The 20,345-nt window shown below is 32.5% G+C and overlaps 4 protein-coding genes across 4 annotated transcripts; 2 read left to right on the top strand and 2 right to left on the bottom strand.

Annotated features, from left to right (window-relative positions):
* The first annotated feature begins 4,445 nt into the window (after positions 1-4,445).
* On the top strand, positions 4,446-5,049 carry LOC124536210 (10 kDa heat shock protein, mitochondrial-like). Its single transcript, XM_047112698.1, has one exon. It carries the CDS (start codon positions 4,588-4,590, stop codon positions 4,897-4,899), a length of 312 nt encoding a protein of 103 aa, XP_046968654.1. The 5' UTR covers positions 4,446-4,587; the 3' UTR covers positions 4,900-5,049.
* A 216-nt stretch (positions 5,050-5,265) lies between these two features.
* On the bottom strand, positions 5,266-6,955 carry LOC124536209 (glucose-fructose oxidoreductase domain-containing protein 1). Its single transcript, XM_047112697.1, has one exon. It carries the CDS (start codon positions 6,846-6,848, stop codon positions 5,643-5,645), a length of 1,206 nt encoding a protein of 401 aa, XP_046968653.1. The 5' UTR covers positions 6,849-6,955; the 3' UTR covers positions 5,266-5,642.
* Positions 6,956-10,998: 4,043 nt separating this feature from the next.
* Positions 10,999-17,630, top strand: LOC124536314 (transcription factor 23). The gene is made up of 4 exons (XM_047112835.1): positions 10,999-11,284; positions 12,325-12,412; positions 12,620-12,767; positions 17,013-17,630. The coding sequence occupies exons 1-4, from the start codon at positions 11,188-11,190 to the stop codon at positions 17,322-17,324; spliced, it is 645 nt and encodes a 214-aa protein (XP_046968791.1). The 5' UTR covers positions 10,999-11,187; the 3' UTR covers positions 17,325-17,630.
* A 1,749-nt stretch (positions 17,631-19,379) lies between these two features.
* LOC124536372 lies at positions 19,380-19,862 on the bottom strand. The gene has a single exon (XM_047112903.1). It carries the CDS (start codon positions 19,860-19,862, stop codon positions 19,380-19,382), a length of 483 nt encoding a protein of 160 aa, XP_046968859.1.
* Between the last annotated feature and the right edge of the window lie 483 nt (positions 19,863-20,345).

Genomic DNA, 20,345 nt, shown 5'->3' with positions numbered 1-20,345 from the left:
TCCATCCATCGTTTCCTTGGTCGTCCTCTAAATCTGTATCCGTCCACATCCATGCTCATGGTTTACAAGGTTAGTATAAGGAGCAAATCTGAGACATCGTCGTTGTTCACGCTGAGGGCCTGGGCATGATTAGTAGTTTCTCAAAGTGCCATGACAACCTACTGCCGTGTCGTTTGGGCCATGCAGATCACCTCTTTGCATTCTCTGTTTAGTACAGTGTTCTACATTAGCGACCCTGTTTAACTTCGGGGAGTACGAGGAGTTTGGTGGGTCTAACGTTTTTCCAGAAGTAAGCCGGTAAACGGCAGAGAATTTTCAAGTATCGTTTAAACAAGTTTTTTTTCTCTAAATTTGTAATTTCGTATAGGTATTTATGTAATTTTGCATTTTAATCATATATTTAATGATATAATAATGAATGAATAAATATTTGACAACATCACATACATTACTCTGATACCACTATAAACAGCTTGTGCTATGCGTAAATTGTGTTATGGAAAATCAACATAAAAATATTTATTTTTGTTTGTCTGTCTGTTAACGTAATGAGCGTTTGCTTTATTCTTATTTCTTGATGATATTTATCTCGTAAAATTGCTTAAATTTTAAAACAATAATAGCTACCTCTAAAAAGTGAATAAAACTCAGTTTAAAAATATCATCTGTATTTATATTTTTTGTCAAGTTATACTTTAAGTGTAAAAAATACTTTTTACTTACTTTTATGCACCTTAAATATTTGTACCTCACTTCAGACTGATGAAGCATATTCTATTATATAAGAACAATATTTTATAAGAACCAAGGTGAAGCAGAGTCTATGATCCCAGTCCTCATTATAAAAACAAAATGGAGGACTTTAATCCTATGAAGTTAATAGGTCTTTTACTTAACTTGGACAAGTCATAGTAATTCCATTCGATCGCTTCGGTGAACTATTTAATCGGCATATATTATTTTTAGACAATAAATATAAAAATATAAGTCAATAGCACTAAAATATAACACTTGTTACAATTTAAGGGAATGTCATAACAGTTCTAATATTTGGATGACATAATATACATAAAAGGTAATAATGGTAACAAAATGAAGTCGTTTCCTAATGAATTATAATAATTAATAAAATAAATGAAAAGAAAAGTTTTATAAGTAATATAATAATAATTATCTCGTAGTACGCTTAAAGTGACCTTTATCAATCAGTGGTTAACAAAATACACGTACACAAAATAATAAATATCTCACAACACAAACAACAACAAAAATCTTTTTTATCGTCATTATCTCATAAATTGTAAAAGTTTCTAGGAAAACGTAAAAAATAGAGAACATTTAATACGACCATCAGAAAAGAAAATGAATTGAACAAGTTCTTAACTAAAAAATGATCTCAACTAAACGTCTAATATAAAGAATTTATAAAGAAAAATTTAGTAAAAGATTTATATACATGAACAACTTTCAAGCATAGATAAACCTCGGATGCAGTAGCTTCTACTGCGAAGTTTTATAATGTAATATTTAAATGATTGTTGTTTTAATTTTGTACTAAGGACAAGAAACAAACCAAAAGTTTTAGCGATTGTATACCTTTCGACAACTCACGTCTGAATATTTTTCTTTCTTAAATTCCTATCTGTTGTTTTACGAATATAATTAGAGCCGCACTAAAATGATTCAAATCCCGGTGTGGGACTGAGATAGCCGGATGCGCACCTGTGCGTGGTTATGTCGTGAGAACGAACCACGATCTCTTCCAGACAAAAAACAATTTTATCTATGCGGCCAATAAATAAAAAATATTTAAATTTGAACCTTAAAACTTGTTAAATTAGTGCTAGTTTTCGGTAATGAATGTTAATTCTATAGCAGTTGTACGTACATATAAAGCTGTATCAGGTGTTTTGCGGTGTTTGTTGTGTTATTTTGTACGCTTTGAACATCCGCGTAAGTCTATTATCGCAACTTTTTATTCTAAACAGTAACCATGTTTTATTAAATGGAAACCTCTTTTAAAAAATACTGTTCAATGCCATGTTTAACTAACAAATAACAATAATCACAACCTAGGCTGAGTAACTGAAAACTCTTAACTAATAAAATATAATAAAATTGAGTAGTGTAAATATAATAAAAATTATAATAAAATATTTTTATAGCTAATACAAATCAAAAGAGTGGTATCAATTAAAGAAAGAGATTTTATGTTTAAAAAACTTATGAAATTATATGTGTTTTAAATTAATAAATGATTAAATTCGAGTTTAGACAATATAATTTTCATTGTGTAGCATGGTAACCCTACATCTGTACACGTGAGATGTTTGCAAAATTTGGCTCCGTACGCAGCCGTGTGAACCCGATCACAGAATGATCTTTTTATCTTTTTCGAACTATAAAAAGTCTTTTTAAAGCTTATTCAATTCGCTTCGTAATTTTAAAATACCTCATGTATCATGGGTCTCGTTCTCATCATTCATAAGACGTAGATTAAAAAAAATTGAAACAATGATCATTGTCAGTACTAAGGAATATTGATTAAACGTATTTTTTTAATACTGTGAGATAAAAATCATAATAATTTATGATAACATAAAAATCGCTTAAACTTACTCAATTATCAATCCCGTCTGAGGAACCACGCCACATTGGCCACGTTGAGTAGGCTAGCGTAACTACATGCACAAAGGACATAACATCTTATTTCCCAAGGTTTGTGGCGCATTGGCGATGTTGGGAATAGTTAATATTTAGAGCGTCAAAATCTATGGGTGATAGTGATAGCTAGCTTACTATCAGGTGGCCCATATGCTCGACCACGAAACTGTACCATAGAAAAAAACTCACTCCTAAAACTGAACACAAGAATAATAAGTAGGTATAGTATTAGGTATAGTAGGTGTAGGTTTGGATGGTAGATTTTTTTTGTGGAATTCATTCATTCATCAATTGCTGAGACAATAATAAAGACGCTGTTATCTAACAAGTATTTACTTTAGATACAGAATAAGACTTCAATTTCTCTCGTACACACAATTTTGTAGTTAGCTCCAATGATTTACTATAACATCATCGGTAAACTCTTTACTTAAATTATATTTTAAATAAATAAAAAAACAACAAAACTTATAGTATTATACCGAGTTATATTTAAGGTTTCTGTAATGTTTGAGGTCAGTACAGTGCAGTACAATGAAGTAAGCGTCAATTACGTATTCAAGAGCTGTCAAACTGAACACGGGAACAATAGCGACTGTGCTTTTATGTTACCGCGCGAACGCGGAGGCGGTGATTATAAATTGCGATTCGCGGTCTTCTTTTCGTAGTATCAGTTGAAGTTTGCTATTCATATTTAATTGAGATATGATTGTAAACTATAGTGCTTATGTAAAATATATATAAGAATAATTTTAACTTCGATACGTATGTATAAGGATTATATTATTGGTTTTAATATTAAGTATACGAAAATAACATTTTTTACAATTTTTGTCAGTCTGTCTGTCTGTTTGTTCCGGCTAATATCTGGAAAGGCTGGACCGATTTTGAAGGGAGTTTCACTGGTATAATAGGGAGTAAATTAGGCTACAATAATATATATATATATTTTTATATTTTGTAAAATTCAAACGCGTACAAGGACATTGGCACAGCAAGTATTTAATATGATTGATATCCAAATATTAGACAGTTTGCTTTAGTCTATTAAAAGTTCACATACCTAATATTATTACCTAACATTGTAAGGTTTTTTGCAAAAAGAGTCTAAAAAATTATTTTTGTGAATAATAGATAGTACCTAGACACTATGTTCGGAACGTTAGTCTCAAGTATTTTGTTAGTGTGTGTTCTGCTCGCGCAGGTGTGTCCGAGACTGGCCGGCGCCGGCGCACATTCCATCAACGGTCACGGCGCTGAGTGCGTACTTGATGATTGCGGACATGATTTTGTTACTCACCCTTAAAACCCTTACTTTTGTCTGAGTATTAAAAAGGCATACATATTTTTTTATTTCTTATATACCTTATTTATTTCATGTATCGTCATATAAAATTCACTTTAAAGGTTATAATAATAATTATTATTTTTTCATAATTACGAAGCTTTGATAGAAAAAATATTAATTTTACAACTACTAGAGACATCTATGTCAATTATATAAAATGCAATAGTTCCCTCAAAGTATAGCGCCATCTGTTATAATTTATGATGTTAGAGTTTTAGCTATTCGACACTAGATGTCATGTTGATTGATTCAACATTTTTTTTAATATTCCAATAATTTAATAATTATTCGTACTACTAATAATAAATAATGAATTAAAACGACTAATAACTTTTTATTTACCTATAATAAACTACATATATATTTCAATTTTACAGTAATATCTATGGATGATTTTAATTTCAAATATTATTGCTTATGGCAGCCCCACAAACACATGGAATTCTGATCTTCGGTAAAATTCGTTCATATCGCCGGTAGAGTCACGAATATTCTAGATTTCTAGATAACAAGCAATTTGAAAATCTACATTCTTATTTCATTTGTCTCACGATCTGACAGACACAATCCAAAAAATGGCCAACGCTGTGAAGAAATTAATTCCGCTGCTCGACAGAGTTCTTATTAAGAGAGCAGAAGCAGTTACAAAAACGGCGGGCGGTATCGTAATTCCCGAAAAGGCACAGTCCAAGGTACTTCATGGAGAAGTGGTCGCAGTAGGCAACGGATCAAGAAAAGATAATGGAGAGTTCATCCCCGTGCTTGTGAAAGTAGGTGACAAGGTTCTTCTACCAGAATACGGCGGCACCAAAGTTAGTCTAGAAAACGACGAAAAGGAATACCATCTCTTCAGAGAATCTGACATTTTGGCGAAGATTGAAAATTAAATTTAGTGCTAGTCTTTATTTTACGCGGTTTCGAATTAATTGGTTAGTTAGTACATTGTAGTGTATGAACATGATGTGATTGTGTAATATGTTCAATTCTGTGGAGCATGATGTTATCTTCTTTGCATTTATTATAACATTGTTATAAAACTGGTTGTATTACTTGCCCAATATTTCCTCATTAATGCATAATAAATATTAACTGCTGATATTATTTATCATACAATTTCACAACCATGACCTAACTTATAGGTTAGATCATCAACTCTTCATATTTACATAATTAATATACTTCAATACATGTCTAGGAGATATAGAGTGAAGAAATATACACCATTATATATTAAAACATTTATTTTAGTCAGTAGTTTTGTACATATCATGAAATATGTTGAAACATAGTGGTATTACCATTTCTGTTTGATTAATGACAATTAATATATTGATATAAAAATTTTAAAATATAACATTTGATGGCAAGTAAAGACATGAAATTGTAAGAGTTTTTTTTAATAATATCTTGCTAAAGTGTAATAATACTGTGATAATTTTTTTTTATTTCTAACACAAAAAAAATTGCTACTAAAACTGTCTTAAAAGATACATTTCTCAATTTTTAGAGTTATTATTAATTCAAATAAGATTGACATTCACACATAAAATATGCAACATTTACAAATCATTTTAAAAGCTATTATATAAAGGTACATCATAATGGCATACAGAAACATTTTTATATAAATCTACTGCAGGGATATGGCCGTGCGTCTCACTGCTGCTGATAGCGCAGGGTTTGGATCTGGTGGTTCAGTGAGAAGCTGTACAGTTTTCCAACAACCATCTTCACTAGACTGGCGTAATGCTTCCATTGTTGCTTGGACTCTTTGCCCGTCTTCAAATGTAGCAGCTGCCTTAACTGGCTCCTTTATCCAGTCCATTTGTTCCTTAACTGGTAGAAAGGCTTCTTTAAGTGCACTTATCATTTTACACAGTCCTTTTATATATGGCTTGGGTATAACACTAGAAGCACAACTTAAATCCTCAACGTCTACATAAATCACTTCTTCCTTATCGTGAGGTCTTTTGCCCTCTTCTTCAATTATACTTTTGGAGTTTGGCTTGTGTAATCTTCCATGCAAGTCTCCTCCTCTAACTACTAAGTAACCCTTCTTACTGCACACATATATTTCTTGGTTGAAACACGGTCCAGGTAAGTGATTGTTCAAGGTTGCTGTAACTAGCAATCCTTTGTCCATTTGTAATTGGAATGTGCAAAAGTCTGGGGCAGTAATTTTTCTGATTCCGTTTACTTTTTCAGTCTCTTCTACAAAAGTTCTTAGTACTCCATGGGCTTTCATAACTTTCTGACCACTAAGGTATGAAACTAAATCTATCACATGACTACCAACTAATGTGAGAGTTCCACCGCCCATAGTATCGTCACACAACCAATTATATGTTTCGCCTAGCAATGAACCCATTTGTACTCTAACGTCGATAAGAGTTAGCTCACTTGGATTTCCTAAATAACCATCATGAATACATTTTCTCATATGGATAAATGCTGGTAGAAATCTAAGAGAGTGATTGATTATTGATATTAGTGTAGGGTAATACTGAGCTGCTCTGACCATTTTCAACGCCTCAGCTTGGCAAAGTCCTGCAGGTTTGTCGCATACTACATGTTTCCCAATACCGAGGGCTTTTACTGATATTTGCGCGTGTAAGTTAGGCGCACAAACGATAAACACTAGACTCACATTCTTCTTAAGCAAAACATCGTCGATTTTATTGGTAAAAAAAGGGATTTTGAGTTCTTTTGCTGTACTTTCGGCTTCTTGTAAAGTTACACCCCATATTGCTTCAACTGAGAATCCCTTTTCTCGTAGAAACGGTACTAAAACTTTCGCAACTGACCCTGTTCCAAAAACACCAATACCAGGCAACATTATGATATTCTTCAATTAAATTAATAATAATCGCACATAGTTTAACAACAACTTTGTATAAAGCTTTGTATATACAATCTGCACACAAAATATCGATGATCCTGTCAAACAAGTTGTCAAAACTCAAAATCAAATGAAAATCAGCTTGACTTTGTCAAGTTGACAACTGCGCTTTGTGTTTGGAAATAAGTTCATGTTTTTAAGTGTAAAGCCAATTCCATTTACATTTTTTGTAGTCAAAGATTACTTTTGTTACTCTGTACTCTGTAACGTGATTTTGAACCATTAATACATTTGTAAGGATATTATAATAATGGCTATTATTTTAATACATACCGTTTCTGTTATTTTGAGTTCACCACTTATAATTCATGATAATTTTGTTAAGGATCCCTTAAATTGAATAGTCTTCTTTTCCCCGAGAGGCTGCATAGAAGATTGGTTTTTAATAATAAGACTTTACACTTTTAATATATTTTGTTACTTTGTTGTATTCGCGGGTAGTTGTTTTGTTTTGATATGATATAAACTTAATTATTTTCTGCCATACGTTATATTTACTACATTTTTAAAGATAAAAATAGTATTACGTAAAAAAGAAGATGTATTTAAGGTAAAGGTTTTATGGGTATAAATGTTGTTAGATTTTATTTGATAAATCATTTCGCCACTGAGCTCAAAGATAATTAAAAATCAAATTAAGCGAGCAATAAGTCTTATGGTTAATTATACAATACAACCAGGAACGGAACCAGGGGGAATCGGGTTATGAGAAAAAAATTATACTCTAAAACAACTTTAATACAAATGTATAAAACCCACCCTTAAATTTTATTATGGAATGACTTTTATGACAAGAAATGTAAGTGTTAAATACATTAACATAACGATCTGAGTAGAGATTTTGATCTCAAGACTAGAACTATTATTTTCCCAAAAGAGAAAGAAAAATTTGTATCCCTATTAGATGATTTGCGTGAACGAAATTACAGAAGAGATTTATTTATAAATGACATAGGGTCTTGTCCTCAGGATGACATGCGGAACCGATACTGTGACGTCCCTCAAAATGCATAGTGGGTACAGCTGGTCTTATAGTGCATGATTTTATTTCGATGCATAGTACCAGTGATTCCCACATACGCCCAAACGCGTTTTTACAGAGAAAAATAGGGTTCCCGTTGTCCAACCATTAGGCGTGGTGGAAACTCGAGGAGATTTTAGTGGGTAGGACGGAACACAAGGCCCCAGTGCGGGGGCGTAGGTTCTGGTGAGTCCCACATATACGCCCTGGTCCTCCGACCGGCTACATGCGTAAATGCATTTCCTCCTGGGAAAACAAAAAAGGACAATATAAGTCTCAATTTAAGTAAAATAAAATTTAATCATCCAACGAAATGTCGATCAGGTACTGGTTATCCTAGCTAGGCTAATTCAATAACCTGTATTAAAAATATCAGTCCTTTCCTCGAAAGTTAAAATGTTCTAAATACATTATAAATATTGCCTAGGCAAATACAAAACATTATTTATGAGTTAGATTCACGTTCACACAAACCACAAACAAGTAAACGTTTTAAATTTCTATTTTAAAATTGTAGTATTAAAAAATTATTATCTATATATTAATGAAACCTTTTTTTTGCAGTTGCGAACACGCGACAGAGTTACATAAAGCTAATCTGTATCAGTATGCACTGAAAACTGGACTTACTTAAAAGTAAAAGAAAAGTTTTGAGGATGGTCCCTTAAAGTTAAAGCATGAAAGCATCTGCAGCGTACTATGTACAACCTACTACATACATACATACACCTAGTACATACTTATAGAAATTATATTGTTAAAAATAATTTACATCAATATTTATATATGATGTAATACCACTGAAACTCTTTAAAAAGGTTTTAACCTCATCAGCCTTGGTTCCATAACAACCCAATTTTAATAAACCAAACGCCATATTACCCCAAACAATGCATTCAAATTGGTTCATCTGTTTTCGGACTGATAATTTTATTGTATGTATTGATAAGTACCTATTTTAAATTAAAAATATACCCTATAATGGTTTAAAATTGGTATCAGATACCACACTTGTTAATTTTTATATTATTAATTATGAACTGAACTACGCAATCGTTTTAGAATTTCCAAGGTATGTTTAATTCGTATTAGTTATAGAACGTGTAAGTGGAACAAAGAATAATATTTGTAGAGTAAACATTAGGCACCGTCGTAAGTCACACTGGCGCTTAAAACGAATCACTTCAGAGCTTCAACTCAGTGCTTTGATACTCGCCACCTGGACAAGCTAGGGTTGTCGATACAATTATTAAATGTGCCTGATACCTAGATTCAGTTATTCAGATTCAGTTATTTGACTTGTTCATTATACCGTTAGAGATTTAAATGTAAAAGAAATTAAAATAATTATATTTTTATTACCACTTATTTTCTTTGGTATTTAAGCTCGTTCCATTAACATCGGTTCAGTGTAAAATGAACAAATAGACAGACAGACAGAGCTACTTTCGCATTTATAATAAAAGAGTCGATAACAATATATTTAATGATAACCACATAATTAAAGTTAAATAAATATTCCAAAAATTATTTGTACCTGTAAGATGGCAACCCTAACTATATCCTATTTGAAGCAGACTTACTCTCTCAGTTTAAAGCCAGTGTACTTTATCATTTCCACAATTAGGACCATCTCAAACAAAAGCTTTGCATAGCTGTATACAGTAATTTATTTTCGATTTTTTTTACTCAGATAGGTATGATTCGTTAATCGATACTGCTGATGGAAAAGGTTATGAAAAACTCAGGCGCCGGAGTTGTGCTTTTCAGAAATAAAGAGCAAGTTGCAAATATTTTATACCATGTCATAAAAGAGGTTTATTCCCGTATTATTGATGACCATACTTTTTAATTTCTTCTTAGTGGTTTTTTACGATACAGTTACCATATTTTTGACGTATGACGTGACTTCGACGTAATATAATATTTATTGAATATTATAAAATTTATAAATAAATTTATTTATAAATTTTGAAATTCTGCCACATGTGTATTCCACCAACCCGCATTGGAACAGCGTGGTGGAATATGTTCCAAACCTTCTCCTCAAAAGGAGAGGAGGCCTTTAGCCCAGCAGTGGGAATTTACAGGCTATTGTTGTTGTTGTTTGTTGTATAAATAAATTAGCAGCCCGTCCCAGTTTTGCACAAGTAGAATAAGACTATAGAAAATGTATTAATTATTTATAGTTTTTAGGAGCGTTTCGTTGGTGATTGTCATCTCAATCGGATGAATAGTTTAAGAGTTTATAATTACCTAATAATAAAATAATAAAGCTTTGTAATTTCTAAGAAAATGAAGATTCATAATTATACTTCCGTGATCAAGAATTACACATGATTATGTAGTGTGAGTTATGTATATTGAATCATACCTTTGAATTTTGAAAAGGAAATTAATTTGGACGTTATTGGTAAAGAAATCACCCAGATTTTGAGAAAAGCAAAAAACTGTGAGTTTTTGATTTTCTATCTAATGAAACTTTTCAGCTTTGAGTACTAAATTGCTGTGATCAAGCAAAAAATAAATAATGACATTTTACAAATCTAGAAATCTCGAAATTTTGTAAATTATGCAATATTGTAAAACGAATGAGACTTAATCCTTAATATTATTCGGTTAAATTATGTGGGGTTGCATAGCACGTGTTGGCGTTTCCAAAGTATAATATGTCGCGGAAGTGCGACCCATTCTGAACCCATCCGTCAATCTATTTATCCTTATTCCTTACACATAGAGTTATAACCTTGTTAGTGAAAGATGTGAGAAGCCAAACGTAGCTGAAATACTGAACCGTAAAGAATGCACCATATATATATATATAAATAAAAGTTCTTATATTACAAAATTGAGTTTACTTAATACAATTTTATTCTGAATGAAACTATTATTGCAATATTATGCAAAATTGTAATACTTTCAATATAAAGAAATATTTATTAATGTATTCCTGCATTATATGCACTTTACAAATTAACATAGCTTAATGAAATCGTTTCATGCCCCATTAATTATGTTTTCAAAAAGCATTTCTCATTTGTCGCGGGATAATCCTGAAATCGAAACGGGAGGGGCGTGCGTAGGCGCCGCCCAACACGCCCGCCTTGCGCGGGCGCATCTCGAAAAGTCAAATGATAAACTTCACGCAACTAGTCAAGTCACGCACCCCCAAACCAGAGTTTGAGGTTTGAAGTCTGAAAATCTTAGTAAAATGTGTCAAAGTTAGTGTTATATGTGTAAGAGTGCAATTTCAAAATGCCCAGAAAACGTATCAATCGATCGCCGCCTATTGAAAAAAGGGATGAAGCGGACGATGATGATTTTCTTTTCGATGATTCTCAGTCCAGTTCTGGTGAGTTATGCTGTACAGTTAGCCTTTCTAAAGAAGATGAGCATATATAGAAACATTATTTGTTGTAAAGAGGTTTTAAGTAATTTACTTAATTTAACTACGTAGTAAAAAAAAAATAAACTTTATTGAATGGGACAAGTTTACGAGAACATTTTTAAGTATTATCGTTTTTCAAGATATCATTAATTCTAACCTCCGAATCTATCTAATCAGATTGTAGATTGTAGTTGTTTTACTGAAACTAAAAGTTAACAATTTTTTTTAATAGGTTGAAATAAAAGTAATTTACATGTATTAATTGTTACTATGTATAAGATTAAATATTCACAAGAAAACCTAATTAAATTTTGACTCGAAGACCATAGAATATTTTCTACGAAACTGTTATTGATTTTTTTATTGTTTAATACGTACCGACTTATGCTAGAAGTCAGGATTGTCGCGAGTCGCGCCGATTCATCGTGGATAAGAGTAGAAAAATAAGTTCTAAATTCATATTCAGGCTTCTAGAGGACTGTAAAGTTCTTAATAAGAACAGATGATGTCTTAAAAATCTGATATACTAAAAATTTGCCACGATATTCAATATAACTTCCTACGCGCTAAACAAAACGCTTGTTATGTGATAGAATATACACTGGTACATAGCTTGTTTCTGTGTTGTTTTTATTTTATCAATTATTTTCTGACAAATAGAAGGGAAAATTTAACGTTGTTATAAATTTGATTATAAATTTACTACAGAATCATAAGTTTCATTTTTTGTAGAGTTCATATTGCAACATGTGAAAATAATATGCGTACGAATTTGCAATGACTCAATTTTATTGGTAAAATATAATCAAAATATTAATATTATTCGAATAGGTTCTTATAAGCAATTTGAATCGTCAATGTAGAGTACTAAATTAAATGTATCGTTCGCTTTGTACCCCATCATTTCAATATTGATAATGGTATTATTATTTCTGCTAATAAATCACTACTAATTTAAAAATAAATTATAAATAGATATACTTATTGTTATTTTTCTATAACAGGCAGAAGTGGACATGAGCCGCAACACAGGAACGCAGCGAACGCCCGGGAGCGAGCTCGTATGAGAGTACTTTCCAAAGCTTTTTGCAGGTTCGAACCACCAAACAAATAAACTTTATACATAGGAACACGTTTATAATTATGGTTCCACACCATGATATCGCAGAATAGAAGCGGACGATCAATATATCATATAACCTTGTTAAAAACCTAAAATTACCGCGTTCAAAGATTATAATAGATCTCCTCTCTCGATTTAAAACATTAGATAAATAAATTTCCTCTTTTCTATTTTAGATTGAAAACCACTTTACCGTGGGTACCGGCTGACACGAAGTTGTCAAAACTAGATACATTACGGCTGGCCGCTTCGTATATAGCACACCTACGGGCGTTGTTGCACGAACCGAGATCCGCGCACACACCACCGCACCCTCTAAACCTGGTAAATATCTCAATCATCATTCTAATTAATACATAATACACTTAACGCGTGCATCTTAACCGATGATTGCGGGTTCAAATCCAGGCAAGCACCGCTGTTTCATGTTCTTAATTTGTCTTTATAATTCATCTCGTGTTCAGCGGTGAAGGAAAACATCGTGAGGAAACCTGTATGTGACAAATTTCATAGAAATTCTGCCACATGTGTATTCCACCGACCCGCATTGGAACAGCGTGGTGGAATATGTTCCAAACCTTCTCCTCAAAGGGAGAGGAGGCCTTTAGCCCAGCAGTGGGAATTTACAGGCTGTTGTTGTTATTGTTGTACACTTAAATAATATGATTATAAACATTTTTGTAAGCTTACTTATATCCTAAAACAATCGTGGAAGGAGTTTTATAGGACAAACCTCTAATTGACGTATTCCGTGCGATTTGTAATAGAGAGCTATAATATATTAGTATTCTTCATCAATATGTCTATTACTAATACAACACTATTCCACTTAACTACTTACTGTATTGTTTTAAAACGTAAATTGGTCGTAAATCACTTGTTCATATAATAGATTATATAAAATACCAACGATTTCGCGTCTTAGTAGTGTTGGAACACACGTTTCATTGTTTTTTTTTCCAAAACGATACATTTTTAGATGTGCTTTTATAGTCCTAATGAGATATTTTTCGAATTTTAAGGTACATGTCTATGTACATTGTTAAAACAATTTATAATAAATTAATATTACATATTAGTAATATACATCATTTTCAATTTTCAAACATTCTAACGTTGGAAATATTTCATAATTCATTTAAAATTAAAATAAATTCCACTGAATTTACTTTAAGTTAGAAATATTTAGCGTTGGTAATAAAGCTTTTTGTTTATAACTTGGTTTTATTAAATATCCCTTAATATATCATATATATATTTTAAATATTTCCTGCTTAAAGTACATTATTGTCGTTAATATTACCATGTCTAAATCCAGAGCTTTATTGTAACTCAATATGAAAACTGTTAACGATTTATCCCTCGACTTTCTTGTCATCTCTTTAATTCGTCCGTGACACGAACTTATAAGGTACTGTGGACACTCATTTCTTAAAGCTAGAATATTTAAAGCATCATAAATTGAACTATGGAAATATTCAAACAGATATAAACCTATTCATGGACTTTGTACGTATATAAATAAACAAACGAAATTACAACGAATAAAAAAGGCAATTTTTGGCTTTTCATAAAAAAAGTGTCTTGAAACTGGCGGTACTTTGCACTCTCGTGCTCTGAATAGCTCAGAAAGCCGTGGGTCATGCACAATCTCCCGGCTCCATTTTAAAATGGGAATATTCAATGATTCTTTTGATGTATAAGCTAGTTGAATTTGAGTCGAGGTGGCCCAGTAGTTAGAACGCGTGCATCTTAACTGATGATTGCGGGTTCAAACACAGGCAAGCACCGCTGTTTCATGTGCTGAATTTGTTTTTATAATTCATCTCGTGTTCAGCGGTGAAGGCACATGAACAGCATGGTGGAATATGTTGCAAACCTTCTCCTCAAAGGGAGAGGAGGCCTTTAGCCCAGCAGGGGGAATTTACAGGCTGTTGTTGTTGTTGTTGCTAGTTGAATTTAAAATAAGTGATATTAGTAACAGCAACCATTTCATTTAAAATTCGAACCATAGATCGTGGCTTCAAACTCCGACGTTTAACCGCAATTAATCAAAGGCATTTGCTAAACGCCACCGTGAAGTATAGCTGTCGTCGACGGATTAGGCGACGCGTTCCAAGAAGATCGATTTGACAAATATGTCTCCTTTTTCTGTTTACGATTTTAGTGACATTTTGGGTTACAGTTATTAAGTTATTCAATTTATATAAACACATATATAGGAAAAACAGCTTGAGTTTTTATTAGGTATTACTTTATGTTTTAGGTTGTTTTAGAACAAAAATGATTTTCTAATTCATTGAAGAAACTCGTTAATGATCAAATCACTTTTGCTTGTGTATTTTTAATATTAATAATAATAATAAAATTTTATACAAATAAGGTATAAAACTTACAACAATATTTCGTGTATTAAGTTTACAATTAATAAACATATGTATTTATACTCGTACTTATATCTGGCATATTCAAGATGAGGGTATGACTTTTTTGTGCTTATATAAAATTATATTTTTTAATATGATATGATTTTAATCGTCTATTTAGTACCGAATATCAATATTTGTTAGAATGTGTTTGAGTTGATTTATAATCAAGATGTATGCTAATCGTTACCCCGACGCGTGAGTGCCGTCTTCAATGGATTATAAAAATTCTGAGAAGGATGTGTGATCTATGTTAAGCGAAATATTGAAGCCATTGGTTTGAGGGACCATAATATTATAAATGTCAATATTCGTGACGATGGATGAATCACTGTCAACTCTTTCATGTAAAACTGAACATATTCGAATGAAACTTTAATAGGGATAGCTTATATCCTGACGGCACATTAGGCTATAGCCAGTCTGATATAAAACTGATAGTTTGTGTATGCTTGTATACTAATTTTCACGTTATTCATTCGACGGAGTTAAAGTCATACTTTTGACAGCATTTTTGAGATAGTGTCTGGTATATTTCTGGTGTAGTACTATCAATATATGTTGACACGTGATCACACAGTAAAATTACTTACAAAAATAATATCGCATTGCAACGCATGTCAGATTACATGCATCACAATACCCAATTATCTAGTGTATAATAAATTTTATAATATACATTTGTATGAAGATAATATATAAATAAAAATATATTTGTATAAAAAAAATTTAAGAGCATCCAATTAGCCATCCACGAACGGACTAGCTACACTTCAAATTTATGGTAAAGCTGAAAAGTGATTTTTATTTTATAACGATAATAGAGCAGTGCCACGTCGTTTTGCTGTAAGTAAAATACATTTTCGTGCATATTCAGTTATCACTTTAAATGACTTTATACGTTCCGGTTTATGCCCTTAAAAAACATGCCCATTTTTTCATCGTTAAACACACTTACGGCAAGAGGTTAAGCCTTTTTAAAAGTAAATAAACAATACATCGGAATCTGGATGCAGAGATAGAAACAAAAAGATTATAACAATAAACACGGGTTTAACGCGCGCTGACCAAAAGTTTGCAGCTGTTTCGGGTATAAATAAAATTTATCTCCGGACGTTAAAGAGATGATCCAGTTTTATTGTTCCCCTGGACACGCCTTTGTATTAGTGAAGTGTAATTGTAAAGAGAAAAGACTAATCAACTACAAATTATACTCTTATTTTATAAAGTGCACCTTTTTATTTGTAGAATCATTCGTTCCGCTAATTACTCATTCATAGGTTTTTATTGTAATCTCATTCGTTCTTTTATATATAATTAATTTTAAGAGCATTTCACATTGAATGAATAAATAGATTACTATAACAGAAGATACACAGATTATGTATAATCTGAATATCATTATTTTTTTATGAGCCAACTCTATATTTGAATATTTTATGGTGCTATAGGCACATGTTTACGAGTGTTTATTTGGACATCTAAATGAGGGTCAACCATACAATAGCTTTTCGCACTTTGAATATCGAATGTCGCGTTGGGAGGTCTTTTAGACCATACGTTCTGTATGGTGCATTATATTCTAGTAGCACTCATGAAACTCGTAGCACTGTACGAAAAATAAAGCAATTTGTGCATGGGGTAACAACGAATGTATACTGGCATTATAGACCTAATCAATTTAATATTAAAATATGTCATTTTAGTAGGCGCCTGTAGGTGTTGGTGGTCATGTGTCAGACAAAAAAGTAGCCTATGTCCTTTATTGGAGTTCAAGTTTGCTTCATAACAAATATCATCAAATTCGGTTAAGCGGTTTGTTGTGAAAGAGCGACAGACAGACAGACTGGCTTTAACATTTATAATATTAATATAGATAATGTAGATAATCCGTGAAATGAACGAAACGCAAAGGCGACAAAATCTTTCTTTTGGGAAATGAGGTTAGGATGATAATGATAGGTATATTTTGAAGTAATACCTTTACTTTTCGTCTGGAAATTCTGGTGCGTTCTTTATTAAAAATCTGGTCTTGAAGGCTATAACTTAAAGTGTCTAAATTAAGACTACATATTTTTTTTGTTACATTGAAGTCAAAATTTAATATTTTATCTATTCATATAAAACCTTTTTTGATTCTCAGGCTTGGCCATTTGCTTTTCAACATGGCGGCACATTGAGCTGCACGATTACGCAAAGATGGAATATTAACTCACAGAATACCGAGTCTTCAGCTATGAATCGAAATCAGACATCGAGAGAAATCCAAAATGGCGTCAATTGCAATGACAGTTATGGACAAGATTATTCCGAAAACGATTACGAAGAAAGAAATTATGACGATCACAACGAAGTGCCTTGTAATTCGATGCAGTATTGCAATTATGGTTACAAAGAAAATTTTTACGAAACGAGAAATTCGTACTCATCCGACGGCTTAATGAACAATGTGTGATATTATGAATTTTGATGAATTATATTTATGTGCCAATTATTTTGTATTTTACGTATAGTATTTACCTAATAAATTACTATCACTTCTTGTGTATAAAGATTGTATTATTGTATTGCCTTCTTAATATGTACTTAATTTTTTTTATCAAATGTCAAATTCATGTCAAAATCAAATCAAATCAAAATCAGGTCAAATTGATGTTAGTAAATGTACCAATAGAATCCACTTACGACTATCTTCTCTTATATCAGATCTGTTTTTCAAAAACATATTTTTTTAATATTATTTTTAGATTATTTAAACGGAGATTCGATCATAATTAAATGAATTATCAATAAGTAAGATTTCGAATTATAAAAATATGTATTATAATATCATTAGCACATATTTTATAAAAACTTTCATAAAGTATTTTATTATCTATAATATAAATCTGTTTTTTTTGTTAAACTTCTAATTAATCCTAGGAAATTTCCGTCCGACCAAAGGTGGCAATAATTTTTTGTCTAGGATAAACTTCCTTGATAATAAATAATTAATAAATAGGCGATTCCATAAAACATGCATACTTTTTTTCAGTGAAAGCTACGACGCCATTAAATAAAATTGCAAGCAAATTATAACAAGCCGTAACTTCTTGTCATTCGATATGAGTTTACGAATTCTGTCTAAACCGTCAGCCGACGTTTGATCTAAGATGAAAGTGACGTTGTAAGTGGTAACCGAATATCTTAACGCTCCCTCGACACTACGGAACCTGACAAAACAAACAACGTCTTCCGCAAAAAAATACCTATATCCATTAAGATGTTTAAGCACATTCATTTGTAATAAAATTCATTTCCACAATTTATATATAATATTTCTCAGACGCTTATTTATCAATTTGTAAATTATTTTTTCAAATGTCAAACTTATCAATATTTGCATTATTACAACAGATAATAAAATCCTAAATAGTTTCTTAGTTAGTTATTTTATTCTCGTAGAAATATATAATTATAGGTTCGAAATATTAATTAATTATTAATTACTAATTTAAATGAAAAAAAAATAATCTGACAGACATTCAATGTTTTTAACAATTGGTTTTATTTATGACAATATGTTGATGAATGATTTTATTATAAAAAAAAACATAAAGTAAAACATGTAATTAATTGTTGTCTTATATAACCCTTACATTTTTTCATCGGATTTGTGGGATCGCACTTGTATTTCCGAGAAATGAGATTTATAAAATAGCAAAGGTACTTACAGTCCGTCAACTATTAATACAAAATACCGTCATACGCTTTCATAAATGTTTTCCCATCCCACCTAAGAACACACAACGTCAACGACCAGACATTAAAATTACTAGAACAAGATCTAAATTTGCCCAGCGTCAGAATATATATTTAGGAGCTTATCTTTACAAAATAATAAATAAACACTAACCTATAATTTATCCTCCTGCCCTTATCCCAATTTTTTTGGGGTCGGCGCAGCATGTCTTCTCCTTCCATACTTCTCTGTGAGATGTCATTTCACAAGTAACATTCTTTCTAACCATATCGTCTTTCACACAATCCATGCATCGTTTCCTTGGTCGTCCTCTACCTCTATATCCATCCACATCCATGCTCAAGGCCATTCTCACAACACGTTCCTAATTCCTCCGCATTACATGCCCATACCATGATAGCCGCCTTCCACATAACTTCTCGGGTATCGGTGTTACTTTCAATCTTCCTCTTATGTACTCATTCCTTATTCTATCCATTCGCGTAACACCACACATTCCTCTCAGAATTCTCATCTCCGCAACATGCAATTGCCTTTCAGTCATCCTTTTTGTAGCCCAACACGCTGATCCATATAGAAAAGCAGGTCTGATCATGGTTTTATAGATCTTCCCCTTAAGGGTCACAAATTGTTCCCGTAACTGCCGCAATTTCATTCTTCCTGTGTTAATCTTGTGCTTCACCATGCGATCTATTACGCCATCGCCTTAAATGAGTGAACCGAGATACCGGAAGTCGGGGCAGATTGGAAGAGCTGCGCCATCAAGCGCTATGGCTTCAGGACTGGAGAGACCAACAGGCCAACATTCTCCAGTTTTCGTTGCCAATCCCCCAATCTGCTCTGGATCTCAGATCCATCTTCACCTATCAGTACAACGTAGTCGGCAAAAAGCTTGCACCATGCTGCCTCCTCCTGTATGTCCGCCGTTAGAGCGTCCATAATCAGCAGGAAGAGGTAAGGACTTAAAGCCGACCCTTGGTGCAAATCTACTGCTACATTGAACCGGTCGGTGTTACCGGCTAACGATCGGACGTAGGTACAGGATCCCCTGTACATAGCACGGGCTAACTCCACATACTTTCCAGGCAGACCTTTCTCTTTCAATGCCCACCATAACACTTCTCGAGGCACCCTATCATAGGCTTTCTCGACATCAATGAACACCATGTGCAGGTTCTTGTGAGCACGTCTGTACTTCTCGCACAATTGGCGGAGTGCAAAGATAGCGTCGTCTATCCCTCGAACTGGCATAAATCCAAACTGATTTTCGGTAATTTCACTCTCTTCGCGCAATCTTCTCTCTATACCTTCTCCTATACTTTCATAGTATGTGATATGAGCTTAATCCCTCTATAGTTGTTGCAATCCTGTACATCTTTTATTTTTGAAGTTGGGCACTAGTGAACTACTGCACCATTCTTGTGGGATGATTTCTTCATGCAACAACTTAATGAAGAATAAAGTCAACCACATAGGTACATCCTTCACTCTTTAACATAAATAAACACTACACCACTGAGTAAATATCGATGATATTCGTCATGAAGAAAGCTGGAACTCCAAGGACGGATACAGACTAGTATTTTGCCCGTTCGAGATTGAAGAGGGGAGGGGGGTGCATCTCCAAGTTCTTTAAGGATATTAACAAACTTAATTTATCAATTTTTAACAACAAGCATCAATAATTGAGATTAAGCTATTTGGATATTATGTTGTGTTAATTAATGAAAGTTA

This window comes from Vanessa cardui, chromosome 16, assembly GCF_905220365.1.
Source record: "Vanessa cardui chromosome 16, ilVanCard2.1, whole genome shotgun sequence".
Classification (NCBI taxonomy): domain Eukaryota; kingdom Metazoa; phylum Arthropoda; class Insecta; order Lepidoptera; family Nymphalidae; genus Vanessa; species Vanessa cardui.
Note: the sequence above shows the minus strand (reverse complement) of the source record. Positions and strands in the feature narration are given on the sequence as shown.

Excerpts from the sequence above, each read along its gene's own strand:
- LOC124536210 (XM_047112698.1), top strand. The coding sequence starts at position 4,588 with ATGGCCAACGCTGTGAAGAAATTAATTCCGCTGCTCGACAGAGTTCTT.
- LOC124536209 (XM_047112697.1), bottom strand. The coding sequence starts at position 6,848 with ATGTTGCCTGGTATTGGTGTTTTTGGAACAGGGTCAGTTGCGAAAGTT.
- LOC124536314 (XM_047112835.1), top strand. The coding sequence starts at position 11,188 with ATGCCCAGAAAACGTATCAATCGATCGCCGCCTATTGAAAAAAGGGAT. Across the intron at positions 11,285-12,324 it reads TGATTCTCAGTCCAGTTCTG|GCAGAAGTGGACATGAGCCG; the intron begins GTGAGTTATGCT and ends TTTCTATAACAG. Across the intron at positions 12,413-12,619 it reads CTTTCCAAAGCTTTTTGCAG|ATTGAAAACCACTTTACCGT; the intron begins GTTCGAACCACC and ends TTTCTATTTTAG.
- LOC124536372 (XM_047112903.1), bottom strand. The coding sequence starts at position 19,862 with ATGCCAGTTCGAGGGATAGACGACGCTATCTTTGCACTCCGCCAATTG.